The 14745-nt window shown below is 41.8% G+C and overlaps 1 protein-coding gene across 1 annotated transcript in view; it reads left to right on the top strand.

Moving 5' to 3' along the window:
* The window catches only part of LOC121285705 (seizure 6-like protein), a 247482-nt gene extending 240906 nt beyond the window's left edge, over positions 1 to 6576 (top strand). The window contains exons 16-17 of the mRNA XM_041202396.1: positions 4842 to 4944; positions 6547 to 6576. Coding sequence (XP_041058330.1) covers positions 4842 to 4944; positions 6547 to 6576 — 133 coding nt within the window. The remainder of the gene's footprint in view (positions 1 to 4841; positions 4945 to 6546) is intronic.
* Positions 6577 to 14745: the final 8169 nt, after the last annotated feature.

Raw genomic sequence — 14745 nt, 5'->3', positions numbered from 1 at the left:
TCAGGTGCACATTAGCCTGGGTTAGTTGTAACTCTCTGTATAATACCAAAAATAGTCGTTTGGTAGCACAGAGCTTGAGTATTGCTGAACAAAGAGACGTGTCAAAGCTTTTCGCCTTGCACTCATCAGGGCACTTCACAAGAATACCAATATAAGGGGAAAACAACAATTTATACTGTATGTGAAGAGAGTGCTGATTGGTTGGTAAGTGGACTCTGATTGGTAGGGGTGTTGCCATGAAGAATGCACCAGGTAACTGTTAACTGCCAAGCTATTGTTTAAATTCAAACCAGGTAGGTCGAGTCTGATTGGCCAAGGCATTACCATGAGGAATAAACCAGGGAATGGCTGTCCCCAAAGCTTTTGATTAATTGAAAAAGGTGCAATGCATGGACATGCTGCTTCTGTCTGCAAAGCACAGGGCCCTATGTGAGAATAGATGTAGCTTCTAGCACATGTAAGTGAGCCACACTTGTTAGCATAACTGACAATCTTAAATTGGTTGTCAGTGTAATTCTTAGCACAATCAGGATTGTTAAGGAAGTGCTGTCCAATCGCAGAATCACATCTAATGTTGGACACTATGTTTTGAGTTTTGCAAGTACAGGCTGGTCGGGTACAGTTAGTACTTTGCCTGTTGCGAACAGCCGAAGGGATGTGCTGTTTGATACGATCCGTCAACCATTGGGACATGCAGCCTACACACCTAGCATCACACCAGCACTGAAATTCACTTACCACAATACTCATTTGTTTTTTTAGGCTTATTGGCAGCATCCCTGTTAGTGGAGAATATCACTCGTGTTGCTACTGCATACTAGCAGCATGAAATGGCTAGCTTCACCTGTTGTTCAAACTTTTGAGACAGTTTACCTTTCCACAGTAATCCACAGACTGCGCACTTTTCAGGACTGAAAGTGGTGGCCTTCGGCCCAACCATGAGTTTGTGATGTATACAGCGAGCAGTGATCTAATTGGGTAGCCACTATCCCACAGGATGGCTTTGATGGGCTGTATTGCAGCATCAAGCTTGCATGGTGAGCAAATGGCTCTGGCCCTATTTACAAGGTTGCCAATAAGGCCAATCTTATAGCACATGGAACTGTAGGAATCCCAATGCATATAGTTAAGATCAGTGATCAGGGACCACTTGCCAACCAATCAGCATCCTTTTCTCACGCAGCAAAAATTATTGTTCCCTTTAATATTGGTATTCTTGCATATCTGTCCTGGTGAGTGCATGGCAAAAAGCTTTAACAGCAAGTCTCTTTATTCAGCAATACCAACAATTGTATTGAAATTGATCCTTTGAATATTACTAGTGAACATGTTAGTCTATCAGATGAAATTTTAACTCTAGGAGCCAAATGACAGACAAGGAAGTTTCATGTGAGCACATCAGTAGGATCATTACTGAGATTTCTAATTTAATATGCTTAATTTTTCTTTTCAACAACAACTACTTATATTTATATAGCACCTTTTATGTAAAGAAACATCCCAAGGTGCTTCACAGGAGCAATAGAAACAAAGTATGACATTGAAGTAACTCAGCAGGTCTGGCAGCATCTATGTAGAGAGAAAGGGAGCTAATGTTTCGAGCCGAATATGATTCTTCTTCAGAATTGGTGTTGCCAGACCTGTTGAGTATTTCCAGAATTTTTTGTTTTTATTTCAGATTTCCAGCATCCATGTTATTTTGCTTTTATTAGAATGTGACACTGAGTCACGTAAGGAGATATTAGGTCAGATAAGCAAAAGCTTGGTCAAAAAAGTAGGCTTTAAGGAGCGTGTTAAAGGCAGAAAGTGAGATAGAGTGGCAGAGAGGTGTAGGGAGGGAATTCCAGAGCTTGGGCACCTGAAGGGATAGCCACCAATGGTGAAGCAATTAAGTATGAAGATGCACAAGATGCTAGAATTAGAGAAGCACAGATATTTGAATATTGTTGGAAAGAGAGACATGTTGCTGAAGCTTTGCATAGTGCACTCATCAGGACAAATGCAAGAATACCAAATCTCAAACAGTCACAACAATTTATACTACAGGAAAAAAGGGGTGCTGATTGGTTGGAAAGTTGACTCTAATCAGCTAAGGCATTGCCATGGAGAAAGCAACAGAGAACTATAGACTCTCCAAGCATATAGCTCCCTTTTCTCCTCTAGTATAAGTTGCTGTGATTGTTTGAAGTTTGGCATTCTTGTGCTTGTCCTGATTACAGAAATAGGAAGGGGCGAGGTCATGGAGGGATTTGAGAATTTTAAAAGCAAGATGTTACTTGTCCGGAAGCCAACGTAAGTCAGTGAGCACAGAGATGACAGGGGAACAGGACTTGTTCCAAGTTAAGACACGGGCAGCAGAGTTTTGGATAAGGGTAGAACGCAGGAGACCAGCCTGTAGCATGTTGGAATACTCGAGTCTAGAGGTAATGAAGACCTGAATGAGGGTTTCATCAGCAGATGAGTTGAGACTGTGCAAAGTTGGGCAATTTTACAGTGGTGGAAATAGATGGTCTTAGTAATGACCTGCATACGAGGTCAGAAGCTCATCTTGGGATGAAATGAGACACCAGGGTTGCAAACAGCTTGGCTTAATCTCAGATTATTGCCTTTGGCATTACAGACTAACATCCATATTCCACCAACGTGTTTTTTATGAATATGGAGAGGGCTGTAGTTGATAGCTAGGGGTCGGAATTTGGAACAGAGACCAAAATCAATGGCTTCAGTCTTTCTAATACTTAATTGGAGGAAATTTCTGCTCATCCGAGCAGTCTGATAGTTTAGCAACAGTGGAGGAGTCGAGAGAGGTGATGTTGAGGTAGAGCTGGGTGGTGTCAGTGTACATGTGAAAACCCGGGGACACCAGAGGTGGAAGCAGGAAGAGAAGACATTGCAAGTGATTTCTTAGCTACAATTAGATAGATAAGAATGGAATCAGGTGACAGCAGTCCCGCCCAGCTGGAGGACAGTGGAGAGGCGTTAGAGGAAGATGGTGTCAAAGACTGCAGACAGGTCGAGAAGGACAAGGTGGAGAGGTTACCTGTGTCACAGCCACGTAGGATATCATTTGTACTTTGCAAAGAGCTGTTTCTGTACTGTGGCAGGGACAGAAATCTTTCTCATGACATCATGATATTTTTCCACTTCCCACACGAGCTATCTTCAGTTGGTCTGAGTGAAAGCCATTAGTCATAGATAGAATTGAATTGCTGGATGAATTTGTTTTTTGTTCTGGATTCAGTGTTTGTATTTATTTGCTCAGAAGCAAGCACAAGACCCATAAGGTTAGACTGAAGGAAGGGACTCAGATAGGGATAGCAGGGATGGTGTTAGCACAGGCTGTTGGGGTGTTGGGGATGGGAGGGATGGCACATGAGAAGAGCTCCCGAGTGAGCTGGTCTTTGAGAGTGCCGCAGCTAGGGACAGTGATGGTCAATGTTGTTCCCGCTCATCCTGCCCCTTCTTCTGCTTCTGTCGCTTTGGCATTACAGACTAACATCCATATTCCACCAACGTGTTTTTTATGAATATGGTTAACAATGTGTTAATGACAAAATAATCTGTTTTTATGATGTTGATTGAGGGATAAATATTGGTGAGGATGCTGGCAATAACTTCCATGCTCTTCTTCGAAATCGTTCCATGAGATCTTTCACATCCACCTGAGCTTGGGTTTGGGTTTAACATCTCATCTGAAACACAGCACCTCCGACAGTGTAGAGCTCCCTCAGTACTGTATTGGAGTGTCAACTTTGGTTTATTACGTGCTCAAGCCCTGGAGTGGGACTTGAACCTGGGACCATGTGGCGAGAGTGCTACCAGTTGAGCCACAGCTTTGCCTCTCCTGGTATTTCATGCTGCCCAGGTGGTGGTATATACTGGTCCCTCATGATGGCAAAGTTCTGCAACATGCAACAGATGACCACAAATCTAGATAATCAGTCAGGGCTGTACTGCAAAGGCCCTGATGAATGGTCTGGCAGCAGAAACACTGTTTCAGCACATCAATGGGTTTGTTCCAACACCTTTGCTTGTGGTGACCTGTCCCTCATTGTAAACCACCTCACTTGCTGTGCCCGGGTATCTGACAGGAGTCACGAACCAAGTCTCAAGTTAATAGTCCTAGTCACCTAATAGCCAGCCTTAACAAGAGACTTGATAGGGTAGCTGCTGAGAGATTGTTTCTGCTGGTTGGGGAATCTAAAACACGGGGACACAGTCTCAGGATAAGGTGCGAGATTAGGACCGAGATGAGGAGAAATTACTTCACTCAAAGGTTTGCGAGTCTTTGGAATTCTCTACCCCAGGGATTGTGGTTGCTCCGTTGTTGAATATATTCAAGGTTGGGATAGACAGACTTTTGGTCCTTCAGGGAATCAAGGGATAATGGAGAGCAGATGGGAAAGTGGAGTTGAAGCCCAAGAACAGCCATGATCGTATTGAATGGCAGAGCAGGCTCGACAGGACATGTGGTCTACTCCTGCTCCTATTTCTTGTGTTATTGTGTAATCTGATGGCCTGTTTGGTGTAAAGGTGGCACAGAATACTGGCGGAGGAAGAATGAATAATAAATGCTGTCAAGAAATCAGGTACAAACCTGCACTGTCTTTAATCACAAACTAGCTGGACATTGATGGAGTGAAATCGCTTTCTATTGAGAAAGATGCATGAATGGTGATGGGTAGTATGAAAGGCAGTGAATGTGCAATCTGTACCTTGCAATCTGGGGAAGCCCGAAAAGTGGGCAAAGCCTAGTGATTAACAGAATAGTAAAAGCCTCGTGTGTAGTATTGTTTGCCATTATCTCCTAATCAAAATTTCTCCCTATCTCTCTATTCCAGATGCCGGTATCACTCAAACTTGCGTCTGCCTCTCATGTCCTCTCACCCATACAGTCAAATCACGGTGGAAACAGCCTTCGACAATCCCATCTATGAGACAGGCGTATGTTGCTGGTTTTCTTCCACTAATGTAGGAAAGGGTTTGGTTTAGGTGTCTCTCTCTGGGTCTATATCCTAAAAATGGTGAGAGTGGAAGGGGGGGGGTGGGGGCGGCGTGTGAAACATTTAGAGGTAGCTGAACATTTCTTTATTCTGGTGAAGCCAAGTGTAACCACTGTCACTGAACATTATGTGCAAATACAGAGAAGAAGCGAAACAACAAGAATAGTGTATTTATGTCCTTTTGTTACAGCATGCCATCCGGTTATATGTTGATAAGCAAAGCTCAAAATGTTCTTCCCAGCAACATTATAAAGGCAGTTAGATGGAAGCATAGGTTCATCTAGGAGACAGTACTGTAAATGTGAACCACTTGCTCACTTATCCACCAATATTTAATTCGGAGTTGCAATGAGAGTTGATGTATTTTTATTTGGAGGGGTAGTGGCGTCAGAACTTTATGCTCATTCCGGTGATGGATGGTAATGTTGAGAATGAAACTCTTAAGACTTTTGCATTGCTGAAAAGAGAAACATGTTGCCAAAGCTTTCCATCTTGCACCCATTAGGACAAACACAAGAATGCCAAATTTCAAACCATCACAACAACTAACACTGCGGGAAAAAAGGGAGCTAATTGGTTGGCAAGTCCTTTGATTGGCCAAGGTGTTATCATGGAGATAATAACAGGGAACACTAGGTTCCCCAAGCTCCCAGGTCAAAGACTTTTATTTCCTCAGTGTCTCAGCAGATAAATGAAATTTGCAGTCTGGTACCAAACCGTAAAGCCTAGCAAAATCCCAGGTCCAATCCCTGCTTTGAGCTGGTTGAGGTAGCCAAAAGAACCATACCAACTGACCATCATGTCCCTGGTCTAGAGACAGGGGACAAATCAGCCTTGGTCCTAGCTCCTGGTCATTGTACATAAGCCTCCATGCTGAACAGCATATGGGTGGAAGACATTGGCTGAACAGGATTGTGGATCTCAAAATGAATAGCCCACCAGAGTCTAATTGATTAGGTTCACACGTGAAGAATACCACTTGACCAAGAGCAGTCAGCGCCAGCATGAAGAAACACTGTGAAAAAAATTGCTGAAAAAAGTAAAAATTGTCACATCCCTGCTTCACAGTTATGTTTCCGTACCTGTAAAGGTCGGAATACAGCAACATTGTAAGATGTCTTTCATTGATAACTTAGAATCGAAGAATAAACAGCACAGAAGGAGGCCATTCGGTCCATTGTGCTTGTGCCGGCTCTTTGAAAGAACTTTCCATTATGTCCCATTCCCCTCCCCTTCCCTCAAAATCTGGCAAATTTCTCTCTTCAAGTATTTGTCCAATTCCTTCTTGAAAGATACTGTTGAATCTGCTTCCACCATTCTTTCCGGCAGAACATTCCAGATCATAACAACTTGCTGTATAAAATTCCTCTCCTCTCGTGTAAAATTCTCCTCCACTCATCTCAGTTTCTTTTGTTGGTTGCCTTAATGGTGGTTTCCTTCAAGGTTTGAGGTTGGTTTAGCACTTTTATCATTATTACTAAGGCACATGAGAAAGAGAACGCCAGATACATTGCTGTGTTTTTCCTCCTCTGTTTGATTTCAGGACACAAGGGAATACGAAGTTTCCATATGAATACACCCCCCATGGAAGAGGCCGGGAGAGTGGGATTCCTGCAAACGGCCAGAGTCTTCCCAGTGCTCAACCCAGAGAATGATGCTCCTCTGTGCTTTCTAATCCAGAATAGAAATTACCGACATTCCAGACTCGGCGCTTCCCCTAAATGTATTGCACCCAGCTGTGTTCATCTGAAAATGGATCTTTACTGCTCAGCCTGGGAAAAGCTCCCTCAAAATCTCCAAAAATACATTTGGGTTGAACGGTTTAGGTAAAATAAAAATTTAAAAATTTCAGTTCAGAAGTAAAACTGACTATGTAAAGAAGACCAAAACAGAATTTTTTAAAAATGGAGATTTACTTTTGGAATAAGCAATTCCCCAAAGTTTAGATTTTTTCTTTGAAAGTGCATTAATTACTTAATAAAAATATTCCTTGTGGCTGCTGTGACCTTGCTGACTGGGAAAGGCTAACCTGTGTCCCAGAGAAGCTCTGTAATTGTAATAGAGAGTGGTTAGAGGAGTCACTATTCAGATCAGTCCCTCAGAAAATATATTATCACGCTATGCATGTGGAGGAAGACACCCTCCGGCATTAACATTACCAGAAGGGGCAGGAGGGAACAGGATCCAAAATGGCAGTATTTCCATTGGGCAGGAAATTGGGAGTCCCCATTTAAAAAAAAATATATAGCCTCAAGGAATATTTTTACAAACGGCTTTTGACATTGGTTCAGCACCTTGAACAAAAAGTATTCCATCTCTTTTAAGTCTCTGCTAAGGACAGGCGTATATTTGCCTTTCGATGGGTGAATTGCTTGCAAATATTTTCTAAACGTCCCCTTTTGCCTAACTGTACACACTCTGTGTACGCACTTTTCCTGTAAATATGTATATGCAGGCACATACATGTGTATACATGCACGTACTGTACGTCTGTGTATATTCATTAACAGCATATGTGTGTGATGTGCATCTGTGCATGTATACCCTTACTGTACATCTGCAGAATTCATGCATACGTGTGCTAACATGCACATTTTGTATCCGTGGGTCTGTTTACATATGTTCCCCTTATATAAGCAAAGCACATTACACCAGCACACCCACATTGTGCAGCATTTTCTGCATTTACCTCTTGCTAATTATTTATGAAGAGTTTTATTCTTCTGGTAAAGTAACACACAGGAGAATTCTACTCTAGTTGCACTAGTCTTTGTGATCAGACACAAAATGTTTTAATATTTCTCTCCTTGCCCCGGATGTATAATATTAAATAGCAGAGCAGTTTAGCTCTAATGTTGAAGCAAATTTACACAGTGAGTAGCTAAGCCCTTTGGATCAGGAAGGTTCGATTTTGATTCTCAGCTAGCTGATCTTAGTGTGAGTGCAAGTTGGAGGTGCTAATAATGCCCTCTCACTTAGGAAGTGGGGGGAGTGGGGGGGTGGGGGGTCGAGTGGAGGAGCGGGGTACAATCAGCTCAGATTCTCACTTCTGATCACTGTCTGCAATCCCGGAGAAGAGGCTGCAATAACAAGCTGAGTTGTGATGCTCACTCGACAGAACAACCTTGGCGACATCCTGTCAGGGTTCACAAGTGAAGAATTGGCGCTAGACATTGTAGCAGGGAACAAACAGCACTTCTGTGACTCAGCACCTTAGGAGGGAGGAGTAGATAGAAAACCAGCCTCCTTCACTGATTTAACATTTCAGAAGAGAAGGGAAGGAAAAAAAATAGGGTGAGGAAACAGTATTTTTAAAACAATCCATTCCTGCACTGTATGCTGTGTGGGGAGCATTGAACACATCTCAGTGCAGCACCTGCTTACAGCAACAAAGACTGTATCTGCAACTTAACCAGATAAAATGGCAGCCCAGCTGTTGTACTTGTCTTCTTCCTTATGAGGAAACATCTTTCCTACAGTCAGCATGTTTGAGGCTGGAGATTGACTAGATGGCTGTGGGCGGTGTGGATTTGTCAATGTATTCTTTTGCACCCACAGTGTTTCAAAGTGCAGTATTAGTGTGCCACAGATTCTTGCTGTGATGTTTTTAAGGTGTATTATGTTGACATTATTTAGGAGGATTTTGCTGGGATTCTTTTTGTGTTCTGAATCAGGGGAGACTGTTGTGTACGTGAACCAACTCCTAGCGTTTGCACTGCTAAAGCCGCTTTCTTTGTCTCGATGCTTGATGACCATAGGTGCGGTTTCTCATAGGCCCGTGAGTACCAGCAAGATAAGAGAGCCAGATTTTGCACTGTGGACACAGGTCTGCTGGATTTAATTAAAACAGCATCAGTATGTAGGCAGCTGTGTCCAGTTTGCTGTTTGTAATGGCTTTAGTGGGAGGGTCATGATGGCTCAGAGCTGAAAGCTCCACCCCAGAGCCATGCATAACAGCACCTAGGTTAGATCCCCAGCTGACCTCAGTCAGGCCTGCACTATGGTCTGCTACAATTAACTTGCAGCACCCATAGGTTTAAGCAGGGGGCGGGGGGGTGGTTGGGTAGGAAATAATCCAGGGCTCCTGCTTCTGATGGTGATACAGTAGATGTTTGGTAAGGATAGGATTAGGTTTGGCTGAGTTGCCACCACAACCTGAAGGCTTACTCAAACTCACTTGTCAAAGCTATACATGAACAGAAGCTGCCTGGATAAGGTGGGGAAGCCCAAGGAATTGTGCTCCAGTGAAGAGAAGTTCAGGAAAAGATAGGAGGGCAAGGGAAAAAAATAAAAGGAAATGAACTGGAGAATTTTTTTTATTATTTCCTGGGATGTGGGCGTCGCTGGCCAGGCCAGTATTTTTTGCCCATCCCCAATTCCCCTTGACTGGCTAGCTAGGGCATTTCAGGGGGAAGTTAAGAGCCAAGTCACATCACTGTGGGCCTGCAGTCACATGTAGGCCAGGCCAGATTTCCTTCCCTGAAGGACATTAAGAGAACCAGATGGGTTTTTGAAAAAAAAAATTGGCAGGACAATAAAATAAAAAGAAGTAGCTTGATGGATAAATGTGGTGCAAGGGTGCATTGTATTCAGAGGCCCTGGCCAACTTCAAACTATGATCTTCGCCCAGCTGGTATTAAGGAGTTTACATCAGGCCTAAGCATCCATGAATATTTATCTGCTAACGAGTGTTGCCCAGTGACTCCTGTTTGAAAGTGTGCATGGAGCTTAATTGATACATTCATACTGCCATTTAACTTTGCCCGCCTGGCTGAAACCGGGTAGATGGGCAGTTAAAACTGCTCTGATGCCTTACCCACCGATGACCTACTCGCTTCATGCAGTCTTCGATTTTAACCAGCTCTCTGAGCAGCCAAGAAGGACACCGGCCAGAAACTGTCAAGGCCCCTTCTTTAATTTATGTAAATTGGGCTCCAATTAGGTCATTCAGTCCCGGCTCCACGATTCAGAGCGGTGAAGCCATTGTGGTCAACCTAGTCAGTCAAGAGCAGGAAATTGTCATGCAGGGGAAGCCAGGGATTAAAATAAAGTGGGCTTTGTGCATTTTAGGTCAGGGTGGTTTATGACACACCTTGGCCCCTGCTTGCTCCATTCTTGCCCAGGTGTGAAACCGGGGCTTCACTATCTAATGCAAGTGAAAAATTGGGTACTTGGGTGACTAATCAAAGTTGACCACAGCCCATGCAAACTATTACTGTTTCCTACTGCTATGATGTAGAGACAAGGCCCAAAGACGTAAATATATGTCAAAAGGAAGGATCGCTGTATGTCCCCACATAAATATCTCTGCTCCTTTAACTTATGGGGATTTTAATACAATAGGATTTTGGAATCAGGAAATTTGTGTTCTGCTGATGAATGGTCAGGAAACTTGGCAAAATTAAATGAATTGATTACAATTAGATTTGCCAAAATTGGAATGACTTCACTGTTATTGTGTAAGTCAACCAATAAACAATTTACTTGAACAGAATTATATGTACAATTCAATCTATCAGGTTCGATAGATTTGCAATGTCTTAATATTTCATAGAACCAGATTTATGCACAATAGAACTTGTTACATGGAGAAGAGCAGTACGCTACAGGCCCTTTGATGTTCCTTATAACATTTGTAACCTTGCTGTTGTTATTCATACATTCTGTTAATTTGACCATCATTTGTCCTTATCATGCCCAACAGCCATTCTGGATGCCAAGTTTTCTCATGTGGCTTTGCATCATAGGGGGAAAAAAAATCACATTTATAAAATTCTGATGATTGACATTTTCTTAAACCGGAATATAAATTGTGTGACCTTCAAACCCGAGAGAGTGCTTTACTGATAGGTAATAAAGCTCTCATTGGTTTATAATATGCTGTGTGGGGTGATGGGGTCAGATTAGGACCAGAATTTCCTTTTAATTATAATTAACTTTCTTTTGTGGGTCTGACTACTTGCAATATTCGGATTCTTATTTTTAACATTAGATTTTTACTATCTGCCTGAATGTTTGTAATTTTTAGACTGTTATCTCAATCCTTGGACATGACACAGCAGTGGTTTTCCAGCATGTGGTTGCAGTGGTGTGTTAAGGCTCACTCAGGGAGCCTGGGTTGCTGTGGCAACATGCACGTTTAAATGCATGTTGCAGTTGGAGCTATGGACAGTGATGGTAGAGGCTTCAACTTTCTTTCCATCCGAAGGAATCGCAATCGCTCCTGCTCTTGCTGCTTGTCATTGTTGTGTGCTGGAAGGATTCACAAGTTGATGCTCAACCTGTCTGATTGCATCGTGAACACACCTTCCTTGGCCATCAAGTCCTGAAGTGGGACTCAAACCCGGAGCTTCTGGCCCAGAGGCAGGAACATTACCCAATGCACCACAAGACCTCCCTAAGCATGTGGTATGGATGACAAAATCACCAATTGGTTTAAGGAATTAATCCCAAATTGACCATCCATCATCTCAAAGTAATTTTTCAGAGTAGGAGAAGGCTGCTAGCTTTTAAATAGCTTTCAACCCTATTTGTCTTCTCAACCTTTTCCTCAATCCCTTGTCATTCCAGACATTCAGCTAATTGAGTTTTATGCTGCCAACATCAGTGGCCTTCCCTGGTAGCATATATCACAATTTTTTGGGCATTGCCTGATATTGAAGCCTTTGCCACAATGAACCATTTGCCTTGCTCAACTTCATCACAAGATGACGCAAAACATTGAGTGGGTTCCATACTGATTTGGCCCAAAAAAATCCAGCTTCGCACTACCATCATCAAGGCGATCTAAAACATGTAAGTCGTCCAGGGTAGTGTCAAACATGGCATAAGAGCACAAAACCGAAAGTATTGAAAGCACCTCAATCATCCAGAGTAATGTAAAAGGTACAATGGGCTCTGTAGAAGGCAGCTTTTAAAAACTGAGAGACTTCTATAAATTAGTCAGAGTGTATCCCATATAGACTAGTAGATTCTTTAATTTTGATGATTCTGTTGGCTGAGAGGGTATATTAATGTAAGGAAAAAGACCATTTTCTGTAAATGAGCTGAATTGACATAGTCCTGTAGCTGTGATGCTGTATGTGAGCTATGAATAAAAACTGACTATATGGGAAATAACCTGACTGATTTATAGAAACCTTGCAATTTTAAAAACCTGCATTCTACAGATTCCAGTGCATGTTTTTACATTACTCTGGATGACTGATGGGATAAGAGCATAAAAACTGAAATAGCCAATCGGTTCTGTCATTGTGTTCTTTTTGCTCATTTGACAACTTGAGAAAAATATACGATTATATATGTATAAAATTGGGAAACCTCAAGTGAAATTGGAGATCTCAAAGAAAGTTCCCCCCATGAAAGGTAGTCAATAATTGGAATAAACTCCCTTCAATATTAAGGAATCAGGTCCTTGGTTAGTGAATGTTTTAGGGAGAGTTTATCACAAGGCAAATTATGATTAGTTGGTTATATGAACCTGATTAAATGAACTTTTTTTTTCAGTTTTCATATTTTTTGACAACTGATCACACTTTTAACAAGACATTCTCCTTCAAATGTTCTCCTTCTATGCAATCCCCTGATGGCACACACTCATATCTGTATAACACTTCGGAGGGAATGATGTATGGCTCTCATAGACCCAAAATTTGGTCAATTACTTTTTCCCACTCAAGCCAGGGTATCCTGAAGTCATCTTTGTTTCTTATTGTACTTTCCTTAACTAGGACAAAACAACTAAATCAAAAACAGCCAGGGAAAGAACCTGCAAGCTTCTTAATCTGTATGGCATAGTGACAGCTCCTACATCCATTCACACAATCATCTCATTTTCCTTCAAATTTACCATATGTTTAGCTTTTAGAAACTTCTCAATTACATTCATAATTCTTCTTTCTGTTCAATTCAAAACCAGCAGCGATAGGGCCCATTTCACACTTCTCAAGTGTCTTAGCAGGCAACTAAGTGAGAATAGTACAACAAAAATTCACAAGAATGGTTCCAGGCATGAGGAACTTTAGTTATGAAGATAGATTGGAGAAGTTAGGATAAAAGAAGGCTGAGAGGAGATTTGATCGAGGTGTCCAAAACCAAGAGGGTTCAGGACAGAGTAGGTAGGGAGAAACTACCCCCACTCAGGAAAGGATCAAGAATGAGAAGGCCCAGATTTAAAGTAATTGGCAAAAGAAGCAGAAGTGATATGAGAAAAAACATTTTCATGCAGCAAGTAGTTAATACGGTGTCTGAGAGTGTGGTGGAGGCAGGTTCAAGAGCAGCATTTGCAAGGGAATTAGACTGTTATCTAAAAAGGAAGGATTAAAGGGAGAAGACAGGAGAATGGCACTAAGTGAATTGCTCAATGAAAGAGCCAGCGCAGGCGAGATGGGCTGAATGGCATACATCTGCGCTGTAACAACTCCATGATACAGTAATGTCAAAGTTACTACTCTCAGAATTGAGGGGTAAATGAACTGAATCCCATCATCTAGATGCCCCAAGAGAATCAATTACTTAATCGGCAGATAAGTTTTTGAGGCTGAGGGGTGATACACAAAGATTTCCAGGAGTGGAAGATTTGGAGTGACGTGCCATCATTGACATGGCCAACACAAGTCAACCCTGAGAGTGACAAGGAATAACAGCAAGTACTGCTGCACATGCACATGATAATGGTGTAACTGACAAATCTCTTCAGAAAGTGAAAGAGCTCTGATGGTACAACATAATAATTAAGTTCACGTGGTACAATAGTGATACTGATACTGAGCTGTGGTCTTTTCATTCATATATCTCACATGAATCATTCAATTCATAAGTGTAAGAATTGAAACTCTCAGCTTAATTTGCCAAATATGATTATCCTTTCCATGTAAAGAATGGCTGAATTGGACGAAGGATAGTCATTCATTAACAGCATTGATAATTTGACACCTGTTATTCAGATTATATTCAAATTTGGTTCAATTTATTAGCATCTATAGTACACCAAAAATTCCGTGACCTACCTCCTGTTTGCAACCATGCTGGTTTGCATTGGTTCAGATTAGTTTGTGTTTCAATCATCCGTAAAGTAATTTTCTAACCTAGCTGCTTATGTTTCAAAAATTGTAATGGATCCTTCATCAAAACCCATCTTCCAAAGTTTCAGAAGTTGAACATTTCCACTATGTAGTGAGTTTTATGGAATAAGGGGGCAATGCAGGAATTGTGAATATATACCAGCGTTTGAGAGCTGTTAGGGAAGATAATGAACAAATAGCGATGTATTCCTGCCAACATCACTAAAAACAGATTATCCGATCATTACCACATTGTTGTTTGTAGGAGTTGGTGATACACAGATTGGTTACCATGTTTTCCACATTACAACAGTGAATATTGAAAGTCCTGAGGCTGTGATGAGTGTTATATAAATCTAAGCCTTTCCTTCTTTTTCCATATTGTATGTGTGCAAATCTAATCTCCAGTCCCTCAGCAAGCTCAGTGATATGACACATATTCAGCATGCTGCCTGCATACGTATTGGCCAAGATTCAATTATGCTCAATGGACATGTACAGTAGTTCATCATCTGAGCTCTGCCTACTGGATTCTAAATGTCACTGCCAGTTACAAGGAACGGATGTGATGTTTATCAGTGAATCATGGAGCCAAAGAGATTTGGAATGTCCTAGGTACGAGCTCTGGTCTTTGCTGAGTTGGCTAGTTGCCATTCAGGGATCTCCAATTAGCTGCAAAG

This window comes from Carcharodon carcharias, chromosome 13 (genome assembly GCF_017639515.1).
Source record: "Carcharodon carcharias isolate sCarCar2 chromosome 13, sCarCar2.pri, whole genome shotgun sequence".
NCBI classification, from domain to species: domain Eukaryota; kingdom Metazoa; phylum Chordata; class Chondrichthyes; order Lamniformes; family Lamnidae; genus Carcharodon; species Carcharodon carcharias.
The sequence above is the reverse complement of the archived record's forward strand: the minus strand, read 5'-3'. Positions and strand labels throughout refer to the sequence as shown.